Raw genomic sequence first — 12,570 nt, forward strand, 5'->3', positions numbered from 1 at the left:
TTACAGTGATCCTCCTGCCTCAGCCTCCTGAGTGCTGGGATTACAGGAATACCTCACCAAGCCTGGCTTCAGCTACTTTTTTTTTTTTTTTTTTGGTGGTATCAAGAATTGAACTCATGAATGACCTCACGCTTGCAAGGCAGGTGCTGTGCCACTGAGCTATATTCCTGGCCTTCAGCTACTTCTTTGTTTTGTTTCATTTTTATTTTTTTGTTTTTTGAGACAGGATGTTGCTATGTAGTTCAGGCTGGCCTTGAACTCAGAATGTAGCCCAGACTGGACTCAAACTTGTGGCAGTCCTCCTCCCAAGTGCTAGGATTACAAGTATGCACCACCAAATAGCAGTTTTCAGCTATTTAATTCATCTTTATTAGCAGGTATAAATTGTACAGACTGAAAGGGTTCAGTGTGATATTTGTATATAGCATGCATTGATCAAATCCAACCTCCCATTTTCCAGCCCTGCCCCGATCCTCAGCTGTTTAATTCCGATTATCGGCCTTGAGCCATCTTTCTTTGTGTTTATCCTGATTAGAGTTCACTGAGCTTTGATCTGTAAGTAGAATTTTCATCAAATCTGAAAAAAAAAAATATGGTCATTATTTCTTCAATTTTTTTTTTTTAATCTAGTTTCTCCTGTCCTAATAAAACATTTGTTAGGCTACTTGATATTGTTCAATAGGTCACTAAGGGTTTGTTCACTTCTTTTTTCCTAGCCTTTCCTCCCTCTGCTCTTCTGTTTGTATAGTTTCTGTTGTCTTACCATCAAGTCCAATGATCTGTAGTTTCTAAGCTCTGGTCAAACTATTTCACCCATCACATGTTTTCATTTCACATGTTTGCATTTCAGTTCAAAAGTTCCCATTTTGTTTTTTGTTGTTGTTGCTTTTGTTTTGTTTTGAGATAGGGTCTCACTGTATAGTGCAGGCTGGCCTTGAACTTACTATGTAGCCCAGGCTGGCCTCGAACTTGCAGTGATCCTCCTGCCTCAGCCTCCTGAGTGCTGGGATTACAGGCATGCCTTACTGCACCAGCTCCATTTAGTTCTTTTTTCATAGTTTTCATTTCTTTGAGATGCATTATATTTTCCTTTAAATAACACACACACACACACACACACACACACACACACAGATAGAGATATATATTTTATACTGGAATTGAACTCAGGGCCTTGTGCTTGCCGGGCAGGTACTATACTGCTGAGCTATATCCCCAGTCCAAATACTTGTATTTTAAAATATATATTTGTAATAATTACTTTAAAATCCTGGTCTGTTAATACTGTCATCTCTGCCATTTTGGTTCTGGTTGTTTCCCTTGATTTTCCTCCTGTTTAAGGGTTGCATTTTCATGCTGCTTCACATGTCTAGCAACTTTTAATTTCATGCTAGATGCTGTGAATGCTATATTATTGAAGGCTGGATTTTGTTATTTTCCTTTAAAGAGTGTTGATTTTTGTTCTGATAGTGAATTTACTTGAAAATTAATTTGAAGCTTAAGTTTTGTTAGCTCTTTCAGGAGTAGTCTAGAGTAGCCTTTATTCAGCAGCTAGTTTAGCCTTATTTTTAAAGCGGTGTTTTGGGGGAGGGCGGTTCTGAATGCTCTGGGTATGGATTAAGATCTCTTTACTGTGGTAGGAACTTGAGTGGTCTCCTACCCTAAATGAATGCTAGCAACTCTTCAGCTCTCAGCTTCCCAACCATTGTTTCCCCAAAAGCTGTCTTGCTTGGCATGAGGAGACTAGGCCTGAGCATATGCACCTCAGCATTCAGCCAGAGACTGGAACTCACGCAGATTTCTACAGCCCCTTCCCTGAGGAGTGACTTCCTCTCCATTACTCTGACCTGCAGATCCCTGCTACTTTACCTAATCTGTCTCTCTGGCCTAGTAGCAAATGCTGTGCTGTGCTACACATTGGAAAAGTGCCTTGAGGTAGAAAGCCCATGTGTCTTGAGGCCCACAGCAATTGTTTTCCTTTTCTTAGAGCTCACAGTCCAGCAATGTTTATTGTCCAAAGTCTGAAAACAGCTCATATTTGTGTCGTGGTTTATAGTTACTTATGCTGGAATTTGTAGTCTAGCATTTGACTTCTTTACAGCAGTGGTTATCACATGGAATTGGTATTTGGAAGTATAGTACAGTGCCCTCCCTGAATGGGTGTAGAAATAGGCAGGGACATTTTAAGTTATCACAACAGCTAGAGGCTGCTGTCGCTTAGAGACCAGTGGCTGGGGGTGCTGAACATCCTCTCAAAGAGTGAGATGCTCCAGCCGGCCAAGAATTACTTTGCTGAAAATGCAAGTTGCATGCCTGTCAAGAGCCCATCTCAGGGAACACCTTTCTCTTGGTGGTGCTTCCTGCGGGCCTCTCTCCACCATCCCTTCGTCCTTGTTGATTCTCTCAATGTCGGGTTCGGTGTTCACAGCCCTTTGTCAGGGAGAGCCTTCCCCACTCTCGTGAGGTAAGGGGGCCCAGGGTGGTCTTCTATAAACTTTTGCTTATTGCCACTTCCTCTACCCCAATTACCCCTTGTCTCGTACTTACTAGAGATTCAGCATCCTTAATCCAGAAATCTGAAATCCGAAGTGCTCCAAAACTTGAAACATCTTGGAAGTGGAAAATTCCACACTTGACCTTCTATGATGGGTCGCAGTCAAAAAGCAGGTGTACTAAAAATATTTTGTAAAATGCCCTTCCCCCTATGTGTATAAGGTCAAATGAAACAAAAATGAATTTTGTGTTTAAACTTGGATCTCAACCCCAAGATACCTCATGATGGGTATGTAACTATTCCAAAATCCAAAAAAATACCTGAAACCTGAAACATTTCTGGTCCCAGCCATTTTGGATAAGGGACAGTCAGCCTACTTACTCGTTAATCCGGGCATACAGTAGATGTGTAATAAATATTTGTTGAAAGGCTATCTGAATAAGTGATGGCTAAATCTTCGTGGCGGGCAGTCATAGGTTAGATGACCGGGACACTGCTGTCACGGGCTGGTGACGGGATATGGGAACAACACTACCAGACACTCATGCTGTCACATTGAGCAGGGTGCTTTCTGTTTGTGACTAAAGTACCAGAAGGTGCCGCTCCCCCAAGGCTGTTAGGATAGCTTCGTGCCTGCTCCTGTACAAGGGTTGGTGTGTATAGCCTGGGACTGGTTGGAGGCTCAGGAGACGGGTGGGCGGGCGTGGGGGCGGCGAAGTGTTCACACCTCTCTGCCCCCTCTCTTGCTGGCTGTGTTCCCTGTGAGGTGTGGTGGATGCAAACTTCAGGTTTCCCCTGGGCTGGAACCTCAGCCAGAGAGTGTGGGAGCCCGCGTCCTTCCATGGGGTACGCTCAGCCACCTCCCTTCCGCTGCCTCCGATTTGACTTAATGTGCCCGACCTCAGATGGCCTCATGTACTGCTGTAACCTTGACATCCCGGAGCGAGTGGCCCTGAAGCTCGACCAGACACTCCCCTTCAGCCTCATGAGGAGGATACCCATGTTCAAGTACGTCTCGGGGTCCTCGGCTGAGCGCAGGGCAGCCCAGAGCCGCAAGTAAGTTCCACAGCTCACCAGATTCTTAAACAGCTCCAGGGCTGGGAGAGGGTATGGCTGGGCCACCGTGGGTCAAAAAGGAAGAGGGGCTCAGAGATTTGGAAGTCGTTGCATACCTAGGACCTGAGGCTCAGTGGTAGAGTGCTTGTCTAGCATGCGTAAGGCTTTGGGTCTGATCCCCAGCACTGCGAATGAATGAATATGGATGCACAAGTGTCCTCAGCACTCTGGCTGCTGCCCCACTGTGTCTGAAGAAGGAACTCAGCTCTCTGCGGTCGCACTGGCCATGGCACAGAGCCTTGCTTAGAAACACAGGCCACCGACTGGCGAGGTTCCTTAGGATGGGGCCCAGGACCTCGGGTAGACGTTCTTGGCCTCCCAACAAGAGTGGGTGAGGTTCACTGTTTTGCATTCCTGCCCAAAGTGCCTGGCAGGCCTCCTGAGCTTTTGTTGAAGCCAAAAAGAACAGGGTTACCTGTGTTTCCAGGGACACAAGTCAAGAGCCCGGTCCAGACTCAGGTGTTCCACCTACAGGTGTTCCCAAGTTCAAGCCTAACCTGAGCGACTTCGAGACTTGGCAAGACCTTGACTCAAAATGAAAATAAAAAAAAGAGCAGTGCAGGGGGTCTGGGTTCAATCCCCAGTACCAGAAAAACAAATGAGAAAAGAAACTCACTAGGAAGTCCGAGTGCTTTGTCAGCACCCTTTCCTACCCTCAGCCCGCTGTGGGGTTCAGTTTTTCCCTTGGCGCTGCCCCGTTGCAGGTCTTGTTGACTGGAAAGCTGCCCCTCGAGTTCACTCCAGGAGGTGCCTATTCCCAGCTTTCCAGGGCCTTCTGAGCATTTTTTAAAAGCAGGGAGGGGTGCAGAGCAAACAGAAATGCAAACTAGCCATTTTGCTTCAGATTTCAGGCAAGTGATTCCTGGGTCTAACTGTGGAAGAGACTGCTCATGTGTAGAATGTTTTTGGGTTTTGATACTGGATCTCACTAAGGTACCCAGGCTGGTCTCCAATGTGCAATCCTGCCTCAGTCTCCTGAGTAGCCTGGGACCAAAGGTATGCACCACTGCACCCAGCTGTGGTGTTTAACTGTTGCAGAAACTTCAGAGGGCTTCAGGGGTTAAGGTGTAAGTCCAGCCTGGAAGGGATGCTCCCCGTGCCGCAGCTGAGCATGGTGACCCACCACAATTCATACTACTCGAGTAAGTTCATCCATGCTGTGTGACGCTCAGCCTCTCCGAGGCTGTGACCCCCTCATGCAAGCTGTGGTCCCGCCTCACCATGACAGGCCTGTGGGCAGAGGGAGGTGGCGGCCTTCTGTTCCTGCTTCGTTCCTCAGGGCTGGTGTCTGGTCCCTACTGCACCTGCTGCAGACACAGAATGGAAGCTACCGTTTCCAGCGGCCGACAGTGCATCACAGGTGGCTTTCCGATGCACATGTATATTTTGACTTTGAGGTGGCCATTTGCACGGTTGTGTATCCCTGGTTGCTCTTTTTGAGGAATACGTATTTTGTTTTGCTTTTTTGGGGTGCTTTGACTGAACCCAGCACCCAGCACATGCTAGACAAGTATTATATCTCTGATTATGCTCTTAGCCCTGAGATTTTTTTTTAATTCTGGAAGTGGTGTATGATGTGCTCTGTACCTGGACTTTAGCAGCCGGGCTGTAAGGTTCAGGTTTAATTGAAGTGAGTGCAGCTGGGTGGGGTGGCACACACCTATAATCTCAGCACTTGGGAGGCTGAAGCAGGAGGATCACCTTGAATTTGAGGCCAGCCTGGGTTACATAGAGAGCTCCAGGCCAACCTGAACTACATAGTGAGACCCTGTCTCAAAAACACGTATCTGCCACAAACACTGGTGGTATTTACAGCCACTTGCAACATTTGGAACTTCACGTAAGAGTTCAGAGGCCAAGCTGAACATGGTGGTACATACCTGTAATATCAGCTACTTGGGAGGTTGAGGCAGGAAGATCACAAGTTTGGGGCCAGCCCTGACAATTCAGTGAGACCCTGTCTTCAAATTAAAAGGGCTGGGGCTGTAGCTCAATAGAACTGCAAAAAAAAAAAAAAAAAAAAAAAAAAAAAAATTCAGAGCACAAACCCAGTAGCAGGTCCCCGTTTGTATTCCCTGCCACGTGGTCTGTGGTGGGATCTTTAGCTTCCATCTGCCGTGCTGGTTCCTACCAGCCAACAGGTCCTCACTCCTGAGGCCAGGTAGGAAATTTCACACCACACGTGTGGACGTTAGATCGCACGCGAGTGAGACACTGCCCCTGCCATGGGTGCTCTGCCTCTGGGACCCCCCCTGGCCCCTCTCCTGGTGGGTGAGTTGCCGGGTGGAAATCACACCTCGGGTGGCTTCCGGTTTCCGTCACAGGCCCCTTGACACTGCTGACTTGCTCTCTGGTTACTGTAATAGCAGTTCTGCAGTCCTGTGGTTTTCTTGGGTGGGATGACAGTGTGGCCCAGGTCAACTAGTTGAATGAATGACCACTTTTTTCTTGTTGCTTTCCAGGGTGAACACTGTACTCGGCTCCTACCCCACACAGAGCCGCCCCACCACCCAGATGCAGCATGCCAGTGGCCAGCAGCCAGCGCCCTGGCCGACCTGCGCTCCGGGGCACGTGCCCAGCCTGCCTCCATACCAGCCGGCCTCCGGCCTGTGTTACGTGCAGAGCCATTGTGGTCCAACCCCTGGCTCCTCCAGTGTCTACCCAGTTCCTTCGGGGACCTCCCTGGCGGTCCCCTCCGCCGCCCCCATCAGCTGCCCTGGCTCAGTGAACTCTGTGGTTCGGGGCCCTCCGGCACCTGCCAGCTCCCGGGAGGTGTGCACCGTCCGCATGCCCTGAGGGAGTCTCTGGGGAAAGTCAGCTCACAGCTTGGCCTTCTGAGCTAAGATTTTCTTTACAAAAAAATTGCTGAATACCTCTGTGCACCAGTCTGTGTTGGATACTTGGATACATGTCCCTGTTCCAGTCTCACTTTTGCTTACTGTCAGCTCAGTGAAGTACAGTTGCAGAAATGAGACATGCTGTGACAACGTGAAGCAGTGTGGTTCTAGTGCCCCCATGGGGGTTCTCCGCGCTGGCCCTGCGCATCTCACTGAGAACACAGGCGGAGGAGGAGAGAGGGTTGTCAGAGCTGCTGCTGACTTCTCCCCTTTCCTCCCAAGCAGTGCCCTTGGTTCTGTGGTGTCCATAAGCCTGTGCTGGGCAGCCCCAGGCCTGTGCCTTGTGTCACCTCCAGTCGCCCCTGTCCAGGAGTAGGACCTGCGGCAGCGTGCTGATGGTCCCTTGCTTTGATGCCTGTTGTGTAAAGGGCCTGTGGCACACAACTTCTTTGTGGCCTGGCTGGGAAGATGGTGTGGACGTGGACGTAGTGACAGCAAAGAGGAGACAGGAACAGGTCCAGGCCAACAGCGCATGCCCCGTGAGTCAGGAGAGGGCACCCAGCGTGGGGAGTGAGTGGCAAAGGTGCCAGGAGAGCCAGTGGGGCCAGAGAGTCGCACCCAGCTGGAGGCCTCCGCTGCCCCTAGGGAGGAAGGGTGTGGTCAGAGCTTGGGAGTGGGGTCCACGTAAAGAGCTGCTAACAGGACCATAGATGAAGAAGTAATGGCTCTGGCGCAGTATCACCGGAAGCGGGTGGGGGATTGTGTGTGAAGAGCCTGGGCGCCTCTGCCTGTTGACCCATCTATTGGGTCAGTGTCTCCCATCAGCCAGAGGAACCAGGAGCGAGGGGAGCCCAGGAAGTGTCACTGGGGGAGGGGGGTGGCGGTCCCTCCGGCGCAGAACAGGGCAAGGATAGCGTGTGACTCAGCTGATGCCTGGCCGGCCTCCAAGGATAGTGTGGCCCAGGTCGTAGCACTGGAGCTGCCCAGGCGTTCTGGAGGTGACACGTGGCCTGTGCTGCTTCAGGAGCCAGGTGGCCCACTGGAGCTGGCTGGCTGAGGTCCTTGGCATTCAGAGGTGGGTAAGACATCCGGCCCCAAACACAACCCCTGGTGAGGCAGGGCCGGGGACACGTACCCAGATGGCCTCTGGGACCTAAGCAAGATGTGTGTGGGGGCTGAGCAGGTGAGGGAAGGAGGGTGACACAGCCACTCCTGGTCTGAATTGGGAAATGGGGTTTTCAGCCAGGAGCCAGGTGCCCAGACAGCTGGGACGTGAGCACAGAGCAAGTCCAGCAGGGCCCACGGCTTGGGCTTTTGCCTCTGGCCACACCCAGCACTTGCATCACAGCCGCCCTTGGCGAGGGCAGGTAGCAGCACGTCCTGCATGTTCTCCCTCCAATCTGCTTCCCAGCCCTGTACCAAAAGCAGGAGCAAAGGGCACCTGGCCTAACATGGCAGGTGCAGTATGGGCCTTGGGGACCCTTGGTAGCAGAGCCGTGTAAGTCCCCAGGCCCTTCACCGGAGCTAGTCCCTACCCCACTGCCACCTCTGGCTTTGCTGCTGGGGCTTCGGAGAGGCAGATGAGTTGACAGCAGCTGCCAGCAGAGCCAGGCTCTGTGATGCCCTTGCTAGGTCTCTGTGCCCTGGAGTTCTTGGTCTGATCACAGTTCCCAAGCAGCCTGGAGCCGGGTCAGAGCGGGACCATCTCACCCCCACGTGCCCATCCGTGTGTGCAAACCATCGCTGTATCTGTGGGGCTGCCGGGCAAGTATTTGTCCAACAGGGAAGGTATAGGTGATTCCTGCCTCCGGGAGCTCAGTATAGTCAGGAAATGGACAAAGAATCATCATAGCTGGGCATGGTGGTGCACACCTGTGCTTCCAGCACTTGGGGGGCTGAGGCAGGAGGATTGCCTCGAGTGAGGCCAGCCCAACTACATAGCAAGACCCTGTCTCAAAAAAAAACAAATGGTGATAACACTTCAGAGCCGGAGGTCTGGGGATGGAGGGAGATGCTGACTTTGACCTCCGCTCATTCCGCTTAAGGGGAAGCCTGCCAGACTTCCTACACAAGGGAAACCCCCCCCACACCACCCCCAGCGGGCACGACACCCCGCAGCCAGAGAAGCTTTCAGACTTTGTCACTTTCCCTACTCTGCCAGCTGAGGGTAGCAGAGAAGCAGCACCGCGCTCTGCAACCGCCATGAGCTCTTCTCCGGGGCCACTCGGGCAGGATTCACAGCCTGCAGGGGGAGCTGACTTGCAGCTGACCTGAGGTTAGCACTGTAAGAGCCCTGTACTCTCAGCCTCACACTTGTTTGTTCATGCATCACTGTTTCATTTAACAAACATTTCGCGAGCAGCCACGTGAGTTCAAGGCCCGGGCAAGGTCTGTGGACACGCAAATCAGAAAGAATAAGCAGCGTGCCTGTAATCCCAGCACTGGGGAGACTGAGGCAGGAGGATTGCTGCAAGTTCATTGGTTTCGAAGGGACCCACGCAGGAAGGACCCCAGGATAGAGTCTCCAGGCATGGGTTGCAGGAAGGAGGAAAGCCAGTAGGCAGGGCTGGGAAGGAAGGGAGGAGGTAGGCAAGACACGGCCACAGTGATCCAAGCTGGAAGGGAAGAGACCCAGTCCAGGTCAGAGGGGCAGAAAGCAAAGCTAGTACGTAAAGTGACTCTGCGGTCACACAGGATGTGTGGCAGAGCTGAGACGGTGCCCACAGATTCTCCCCACCTGATGTCCAGGGCTCCGAGTCACACTCAGGTGACACCAGAAGGATGAGGTTCCTGCAGGCTCAGAACGTGGCCTTGGATTTGGGAGCTAGACCTTTGGGCTCTGGCACCTTTTAAGGCCACCTAAGCTCTGATATGTCGCTCTGTGCCTGGACAACTGCCAGCTGCAACAGAAGCACCCCAAGCTGGACCAGAAGCCTGGCTCCTGGGCATCCCCACACCACCCTCAGGATAGGTGACAGGCCACTGGGACCTTGCTCCACGGTCCTGTTTGGAGGTTAGGGACCCACACACACCTTGGCCACGATTTTCAGGGGTCTAAAGGCTGCATGCCAACCCTGTCCTGTGCCATGGCAAGTCACATGGCAAGCTGCCTCCTGAGCAGAACCCCTGCTCTCTGCCTCCGGGGCCAAGGGACAGAAGGGCCTGGGTCTCCTAGGTTGGAAAATCAGAGCTTTATTCCCCTAGAGCTCATGGGGACAGCCCTGGCCTTCCCAGTGCCCAGGGAAATCGGAAGCATACAAGGCTCTCGAATACACACATACATGTACATACACGTGCACACACATGCACATACCCTACACAGGCATACACAAACCCAACTAAGAGTATTTTGACCTCACAAATCTGATCCACACCCTTGCGTGCCAGTTTATGTCCAAACAAGTAGATTCCCACCCACCAAAACACGTCTAGCTGGGCGTGGTGGCACACACCTGTAATCCCACCACTTAGGAGTCTGAGGCAGGAGGATCACCATGGGCTCAAGGCCAACCTGGACTCCATAGTGAGTTCAAGGCCAGTCTGGACATGTAGCGAGGGCCTGTCTCCAAAAAACCAACCAACCAAAAAACAAAAGCACGTGTTCATTACACACACAAAACATGCCCGAGCCTTTTTCCACACAGTGCACACCATGCTTACACGCAGCTGTAAATGTGACTTCACCGAGCAAAGAGAAAGGCAAGAACCTTAGAACTTGCCCTTTCCCCTTCCAGCTTGCCCAACCTGACCCTGGTCCCCTTCCTGGTCTCTTCCCCGCCTCCCTTCAAGCAAACCACGAGGCTGGCATTGTGAGATGACCCGACATCTGGCACTAGCTTCCTGGCTCCAAGTTTGAAGTTCAGGAGTGGGCATGGCCCTCTCTGGCACAGGTTGAGCAGGGCAGGAGGAAGGCCAGTCCACCCCTCACCCGGCTCACACATGGTGCCCACAATTCCACCATACCAGGGGCCTCCCTATGAATTTGCTAGTGGAAAATAACACCTCTGCTCTAAGGAAATAAGAGAACAGTTATGTGGGGCCAAAAATGAGTGACCATGGCTCTGGAACCCAGATGCAGGTTGCCCTGATGATGTGTTCTCCCACAGGAGAAGATATACGAACTTCTATAGCCACAGAACACAACCATAAGGGGCTGGGGATTTAGCTCAGCGGCAAAAGCGCCTGCCTGGCATGCGCAAGGTTGTGAGTTCGGTTCCTGGTACCAGAGAAAAAACAAAAAAACAAACAAACAAAAAAAAAGAACACAGCCATAAATGAATATCAGGCAGGGATATCAGGGATATCAGGCAGGCAGCCTGTGGTAAAGTGGGGAAATCTCTTTACAGGTTTTAGCTGTTGTTTCACAGCCTTCTTAGCTTTAGGATTGGAGGAGTCTAGAGGTCAGCTGAGTTTAGTGATATGTTCCGAGAGTTTCAGCTGATAGGAGGAGGCCAGGTCAGATACAGAGACTGGGGGTGAGTGGCTAGGGATATGCTGTAGTGGTAGAGCGCTTGCCGGGCATGCCCAAGGCCCTGAAGAAGACAAGGCAAGAGGCTAAGCCTCAGATGATTTTGACTTTTTTTGTCTTTTTGAGACAGGGTGTCACTGTGCAGTTCAGGCTGGCCTTGAGCTCACTTTATAGCCCAGGCTGGTCTTGAACTCACAACGATCCTCCTGCCTCAGCCTCCCAAGTGCTGGGATTACAGGTGTGGGCCACCACGCCCAGCATAATTTTTACTCTTGACCTGCAATATTTTGTCTCTCCACAATCACCATGTTCTATCTAGTCGACTGTAGAATCTTAAATAAAGATATGGCCTTTTCTTTCTTCTTTTCCCTCTCTCCTCTCCCTGCCTGCCCCACCCGCCTCAGAGACAAGATCATGCCATGTAGTTCTGGCTGCACTTGAACTCACTATGTAGCCCAGGCTGGCCTCGAACTCATAGTGATCTTTCTGCCTCAGTTTCCTAAGTGCTGTGGTTACAAGTGTGCACCATAATGCCTAACCTCTTTCTCTCTTTCTCTCTCTCTCTCTCTCTCTTTCTCTCTCTTTCTTTCTTTCCTCCCAGGACTGGGGATTAAACCCAGGACCTTTGCACTAAGCTACATCTCTAGCCCATTTTATCTATCTATTTATTTATTTATTTATTTATTTATTTATGGTACCAGGAATCAAACTCAGGAGCTTGGGCTTGCCAGGCAGGCGCTTGTGCCCCTGAGCTATATCCTCAGCCCTTATTTGTTATTTTGAAACAGGATCTCAGTCTCTAAATTATCCCGAGTGCTGTGCTTATAGGCATATGCCACCACGCCTGGCTTCTGCTCCATATCTTATGACTCATTGTAGAATTAATTAAAATGCATTGACCCTTCTCCTGCATGCTCATCACTTCCAGATCACAGGAAAGGTCACAAATAAAAGGTAGCTGTAGCTACCTTTAGGATACAGTAGCACCTGCCTATAATCTCGGCTGCTCAGGAGGCTGAGGCATGAGAATTGTACATTCAAGTCCAGCCTGGACTACAGTGAGAACATGTCTCAAGAAAAAAAACTTTAAGGGGCTTGGGATTTAGCTCAGCGGCACAGCGTCTGCCTGGCAAGCACAAGGTTGTGAGTTCGATTCCTGGTACTGAAAAAAAAAAAAAAACTTTAAAAAAATTTTTCAGGGGAAAGAGAAAGAAAATGTTCAAGTGGGAAGAGGAACAAGAGAGAGGGGAGGGGGAAAGGAAGGAAAGGAAAAAAGTGAATAGAAGGGAAAAAATGGAAACAAAGCTTTTGTAAAGAGGTGAAGGGAGGGGAGGGGTCGGGGAAAAAGAATTAAAAGAAGAATCGAGATATATTATGTACAGGTACGAATTCCCTATGATGAATGTGATCATTATGTATGTCTAAAATGGACCAATAAATTAATTTTAAAAATAAAATAAAAGTTGAAGAAAGGGTCTTGCTATGTAGCCCAGGCTGGCCTTGAACTCACTATGTAGCCCAGGCTGGCCTTGAACTCACTATGTAGCCCAGGCTGGCCTTGCACTCACTACATAGCCCAGGCTAGCCTTGAACTCACCATGTAGCCCAGGCTGGCCTTGAACTCACCATGTAGCCCAGGCTGGCCTTGAACTCAC

At 50.7% G+C, this 12,570-nt stretch overlaps 1 protein-coding gene across 1 annotated transcript in view; it reads left to right on the top strand.

Moving 5' to 3' along the window:
• Positions 1–6,495, top strand: part of Rhbdd2 (rhomboid domain containing 2) — a 13,161-nt gene extending 6,666 nt beyond the window's left edge. The window contains exons 3-4 of the mRNA XM_005396802.2: positions 3,400–3,550; positions 6,073–6,495. Of these exons, the coding sequence (XP_005396859.1) occupies positions 3,400–3,550; positions 6,073–6,406 (485 nt within the window). The 3' untranslated portion in view covers positions 6,407–6,495. The remainder of the gene's footprint in view (positions 1–3,399; positions 3,551–6,072) is intronic.
• Positions 6,496–12,570: the final 6,075 nt, after the last annotated feature.

The sequence above is a fragment of the Chinchilla lanigera genome, unplaced genomic scaffold (genome assembly GCF_000276665.1).
Source record: "Chinchilla lanigera isolate Chin_1 unplaced genomic scaffold, ChiLan1.0 scaffold00055, whole genome shotgun sequence".
Classification (NCBI taxonomy): domain Eukaryota; kingdom Metazoa; phylum Chordata; class Mammalia; order Rodentia; family Chinchillidae; genus Chinchilla; species Chinchilla lanigera.